Source organism: Sinocyclocheilus rhinocerous, unplaced genomic scaffold (genome assembly GCF_001515625.1).
Source record: "Sinocyclocheilus rhinocerous isolate Xijiao unplaced genomic scaffold, SAMN03320098_v1.1 scaffold799, whole genome shotgun sequence".
Lineage (NCBI taxonomy): Eukaryota > Metazoa > Chordata > Actinopteri > Cypriniformes > Cyprinidae > Sinocyclocheilus > Sinocyclocheilus rhinocerous.
The window spans coordinates 357,867-363,727 of record NW_015636538.1 but is presented as its reverse complement, the minus strand read 5'-3'; the positions used below and the strand labels follow the sequence as shown (position 1 = coordinate 363,727).

The 5,861-nt window shown below is 40.9% G+C and overlaps 1 protein-coding gene across 3 annotated transcripts in view; it reads left to right on the top strand.

Moving 5' to 3' along the window:
- The window catches only part of LOC107747863 (protein NLRC3-like), a 19,725-nt gene that overhangs the window by 8,068 nt on the left and 5,796 nt on the right, over positions 1–5,861 (top strand). For all 3 annotated transcript variants that reach the window (XM_016562478.1, XM_016562479.1, XM_016562477.1), the window contains 10 exons: positions 711–971; positions 1,069–2,857; positions 3,052–3,138; positions 3,662–3,745; positions 3,929–4,012; positions 4,630–4,713; positions 4,813–4,896; positions 4,980–5,063; positions 5,153–5,236; positions 5,332–5,415. In XM_016562478.1, the coding sequence (XP_016417964.1) occupies positions 711–971; positions 1,069–2,857; positions 3,052–3,138; positions 3,662–3,745; positions 3,929–4,012; positions 4,630–4,713; positions 4,813–4,896; positions 4,980–5,063; positions 5,153–5,236; positions 5,332–5,415 (2,725 nt within the window). The remainder of the gene's footprint in view (positions 1–710; positions 972–1,068; positions 2,858–3,051; positions 3,139–3,661; positions 3,746–3,928; positions 4,013–4,629; positions 4,714–4,812; positions 4,897–4,979; positions 5,064–5,152; positions 5,237–5,331; positions 5,416–5,861) is intronic.

The following is a 5,861-nucleotide window of genomic DNA, read 5'->3' as shown; positions in this document are numbered from 1 at the left end:
CGCTGTATCCTACGCTGTGAGAGTAAAGTTGTTTTATCACATATTATAATTACCACAAACTTGTTAACACTTGACACTTCCCACTGAGAAACGTCCTGCTCCAGTCGTGCTTGCGAATCAGTCTCTTGTCGATCAGCCACTTTCATCATCAGACTCCGGCTCGAATTGGTAAGGTACAATCGATACCATCTTTTCCATGTATTGACAAGTCTCCAGGGCTGTCATTCCGTCATGGCAATGGGCGTTTCGTTTCCGACATGCGCTGTATGTGGTAGACCAATCCAGAGCCAATCGCTCTACGGCTCTGGACGAATCACAAAGGACTGCGCCATCTGACGAATCACAGCAGTGAGGGCTCACAGAAAGGAGGGGTTTAGAGAGACTGATTCTTTGAACTGCTTTGCACGAGTCGTTTACGAATCATTTAAAAATGAGGTAAAATTCAATCAATTTTTTGAGAAAACTAACATGTTTTTTGACCTTGCATGCATGTAAACCTGTTTTAGGAGACTCATAAAACAATATTATCAACCTTAAAAATGACATAATAGGGGCACTTTAAATAATTATGATCAATATTAAAGATAAATATAAAAAATAATATATCAGTGCTGGCCAAAAATTTAGTATCTGTGCATCCCCATTTTTAACATTTTATGCATTCCTTACACTAAATTATGTGTTTGTGTACCTATGTGTTTGTTCCTCAGATCCTGGGTGGTTACGCAGACACCAGACGTTGTTGCAACGGTTCTTATCCACCTCCATTTTGGTAAATGTGGTCCATCACATGAGAAAGGCAGACCTGCTTAGTGCACAGGAGGCGGGGCTTATACAGGAAATGGGGTCGTTGAAGGATAAAGTGCATTTATTGGTTGAGTTCCTGTCTGTCACTGATCCACATGGCGCCGCCCTTCAGACTTATCTTCAAAGTTTACACCTGACCGAGTACAACCTTATAACTGTACATGGTTAGTATATGTGATTTAATATATTTTTTTTTTCTTTTAAAATTTTTTTTTTTTTTTTTTGCCTGTGTTTCTCACGTCTGTCACTTTCTCTCTGTAGACTCTGTGGTTCGACGGTATAAAGACGCTCTCATTCAGCGACTCAAAGAAGATGAAAATTCATTGGCGCAAGTCCCCGGCAACTCAAATTCCACTTTACTCCTCATAGAGTGCGTATCTGACCTTCAGCAGCGAGAACATGACCTTGTACAGGTGTCAGTCAACAGAGGGGCGGGGCCTCTTCACGGTCGAGTGCTGGGATTGGACAAGCTGATCGCTCCTTTGACGAGAGTTAGCACCGCCCCTCGCGTGACACTGACGGTGGGCGTGGCCGGCAGCGGAAAGAGCCGAATGGTCCGCCGTTTCATCCAGCTATGGAGCACCAGTCAGATCTATCCAGAGCTGAGTCTCGCAATCCCCATTGCATGCTGGGAATTGAGCAGTTTCGATCGGCTATCGGTCGAGCGCTTGTTGCGACTGTTCGTTCCGTATGATAACATGGACGTAATTTTATTTAACGAATCCTGCAAAGTGTTGCTCATTTTGGACGGATTGGAAGAATTTCGCCAGTCGCTGGATTTCGCAGATGCCCCGTCCACTAGCGACCCTCGTCGCGAAATTCCCGTGTCGGATCTCATTGCGAATATTGTACGAGGTAACCTGTTGCCAGGGGCAACACTCTGGCTTTTGTCAAGGCCTGGCACTGGTGCGAAAGTTCCAGCAGGATTGGTCGACCGTGTGACGGAAGCCCCGCCTCTTTCCCGAACGCAAATAAAGGATTATATTAATCACTGTGTTACGAACACACTAGATGCGTATTCGATATCACAAGACAGCTCACAGTCTCAAACAAACACACCTGAGGATGTCTCCTCCCAAGTGTGGACTTACCTGAATTCCCAGAAACCATTGCTCATTTTGTCTTCTGTGCCCGCGGTTTGCCACGTTATTGTAACTACGCTATCACGCCTTCTAAAGTTGGACTCAGATGCCACGCCCCTTCCTCGAACGTTAACAGAAGTCTACGCCCACTACTGTTGGCCACACCTCTCTGGATCAGACACACCCAGTGGAAGCATCAGGAAGCCGCTTAGCACTCTGGGTCGCCTTGCTTTTTATAGCCACTTACGACGACGGTATACGTTCAGCGAGACAGAATTGCGAACTTATGGCGTCGATGTACCACCTCAGGGCGGGATGCTCAGCTGCCGCATCCTCCAGCGCAGGCAAAGCTGGTCGTCCGATAGCGTGGCGTGGCAGTTCACGCACACGTCCGTGCAGGAGTTCCTGGGGGCGCTCTTTTACTACATTTCGTCGAGGCGCGGGATGTTCGATCTGTTTTCCGAAAGCGGTGTTTCCTGGCCCCGCATTGGCTTCCATAGCCACTACCGTGCTGCGCTGCAGAAAACCAACCAATCGGACGCCGCAGCGCAAGGCAACCTCGACCTCTTCATGCGCTTCCTGTCAGGGCTGCTGTCTCCAGCGGCTGCAGCTTTGCTAGGCGGTTCACTGGGCGTTGGGCACGAGGAGCAGGTGACCCAGCGCACAACAGCGACAACTTTGCTTCAAAACGCAGTGACCGGGACAGGAGGCGACGCCGTTAGCATGCGCAGCGTCACGATGGTAACGTGTCTGGCGGAGCTGCAGCAGGCGGAGTGGCTACGATCCGTAGAGGACGATCTCATTAACTGCAGCCTGCGGGGGAAGCTAAAGGGTGGAGTTTGTGTTGTTCTCGCCTACTTGTTGCAAGTATCAGACACATGTACTGAAGAGACGCAACTGTCCAACTGCCTAGACTCCTCCTCCTTGAAGAGGCTCCTCCCACAGCTGCTGTACTGCAGTAAACTGAGGTAAAACTTGCATGTTTATACTAAAAAACACAAAACTCTATAGCATAAAGTTAGTCTATACAGTTTGAGTTATATATTTAAAGACTTCCAAAGCCATATTACAGATTTGTGTCAGAAACACACCTAAGTTTGAGTTATTTTTCATGTTAAATCTCTTATGTATCCTATTAACTCTGTATATGTGTGTTGTGCAGAATGGAAAACAATGAATTTAAGGAAGGCACCATGGAGCTGTTGGGAAGTCTGCTGAGTGCCAAAGAGTGCCATATTCAGATGCTCAGGTATGGACAGACACTTACACACATATACACTACCGGTCAAAAGTTTGGGGACAGTAAGTTTTATTATTTTACAAGAAATTAACACAAAAATGACATTTACATTGTAACAAAAATTCCTGTCAAATAAATATTGTTTTTCTGAACTTTCTATTCATCAAATAATTGTAAAAAAAAATTTATAACGGTTTTCAAAAAATATGAAGAATCAAAACATTGATAAACATAAATGTTTCTTGAGCAGCAAATATTAGAATGATTTCTGAAGGATCGTGTGACACTGAAGACTGGAGTAATGATGCTGAAAATTCAGCTTTGCATCACAGAAATAAATTATATTTTACAATATATTCAAATAGATAATGCTTATTTTAAATTGTAATAATATTTCACAATATAACTGTTTTTACTGTAATTTGTGAAATAATTGCAGCCTTGGTGAGCAGAAGAGACCCAACCTTTTGAATGGTAGTATGTTTTATTACAGCCTTTAACTTGTTTAACTCTCTTTCTCTCTCTTTTGTAGTCTGGCTGATAACTCCATAAGCAGCAAAGGCATTAAACCGCTCAGTCGGGCTCTACTTGTCAACCGAACCCTCACAACCCTGGAGTCAGTGGCTTTTTTATTAATATAATCATAATTTAGCATTTTCACTAGCAGTTACAAGGTCATTGAATAATATAATGCAAACTAATGTGATACGTCTTTTCCTGTGTCCTTGATCCTTATAATCCGAATCAACAAGACAAAATAAAATTGATTGTTAAATAAAACTGATCTCTTTTGTTTTAGTCTTCGTGGCAATAATATTGGTGCCAAGGGAGCAAAGACATTGTGCGAGGCCCTAAAAATGAACCAGGTCCTTGTGTCAGTCAAGTGAGTTCTGATAAACCATTATAGAATTGTCATTTTTTTATATTGTAATATGTATCATAAATAAAATTGTATTTATTGATATTATTTATTTATTAAATAAATTATTTAAATAATATATATTTCTAATTTATTAAATTGCAATAATATAAGAGCAAATTAGGTCCTCATATCAGTCAAATGAGTTCTGTCAAACACTATAGAATTGTTACAGCTTTTAATTTTTTTATGTTATAATATTTATAAAAAAATTTTTTTTATATTATTTCCTAATATTTGTTTTCTAATTAAGATAATTGTCTAATAAAGATAATCTAATTTGTAATTTACTCAATTTAATAAAAGATCTAATGAGGTCCTTCTGTAAGTCAAGTGAATTCTACATAATAAAATTGTTACAGCTGTAAGTATAAAAAATATTTATAATAAATAAAATTAATGTATTTATTTATAAAATAAAATACATTATTTTTGAAAAAATATATTTCGAATTTAATACATTAATAAACAAATCTTTAATCAATTATTTGATTTAATTTGTACATGCTTGTGAGCACATATGAGCTTACTGTATGTGTGTTTTTGTTTGACTGGATGTGTGTGCGTGTTGATTCATGCAGTCTGCAGAATAACCACATAGAGAATGAAGGAGCGTGTGCGCTGGCGGAGGTTCTTCAATCAAACCGAAAGCTCACCACACTCAAGTGAGTCTGTGTTTTACTGTGTGTGTGTGTGTGTGTGTGTGTGTGTGTGTGCGTGCACTTCAGCAGAGCATCATAACCACAAATCTTCATGCATTGCAGCGTTCAGAAGAACGGCATCGGGCCAGAAGGAGTGAAAAAAATCGGAGAAGCCCTTACGAAGAATCAAACTCTACAAGATCTCAAGTAAGAGGCGGAAATGTCAGCTCAAAATCTAATCACATTAAACTCTGCTGAAAATAATTCTGTCCGTATGAATGTTATTGCAGCATCTCCAGCAATCATTTGGGTGATTTGGGAACAGTAGCTCTGGCTCAGGCTCTTATGGTCAACCATGTACTCCACACGCTCAGGTAAAACACATTTAATGAGCCAGTTCATTACAAATAATTCAATCATTGAATGTGAATGAACTTCTGATCTATCTCTCTCACGTTTTCAGTCTTCAGAGTAACTCAGTGAGTGACAGAGGTGTTAAAGCTCTCTCACACACTCTTCAGTCAAACCGAGGACTTGGCTGTCTCAAGTATGTCAATTTCAAACGCCACAGTATTAATCTATTTAAACATGTATGTTTTAGTTGAGAAATAATGCTGATTTTTGGTGTCTATTTGATGGCAGTCTAAGGGAGAATTCAATAGGAGTTGCTGGAGCCAAAGACATCGCCAAAGCCTTAAAAGTCAACACTTGTCTTAGAGAACTCGAGTAAGTACACACAAAAAACATGTTTTTATGTCAAAATGAACACATGCCTTTGTCTTTTACTGTTTTTATTTAAGGCTAATTAAGACTAAAAATAATGTTGATGTATTTTTTTCCACATATCTATATTAAAAATACTATAAATGTTTTAAATATAAATATTTAACTTTAGGGCTGGGTAAAAAATATCGATATCAAATGCGGAGTTTTGCGCATCGTGTGTGTGTGCACGAGAGAGAGAGAGAGCGAGCGAGAGAGAGTGCGAGAGAGAGAGAGAGCGCGAGAGAGAGAGAGCACGAGAGAGAGAGAGAGAGAGAGAGCGCGAGAGACAGCGCCCGAGAGAGAACGCGAGAGAGCGAGAGAGAGGGGGTCACATCACAAACACATACCAGCTTCATCACTGTGTCTGTCACGCGACTCTGTTCCCCTTTCGGGCTCTGTCTTTACAT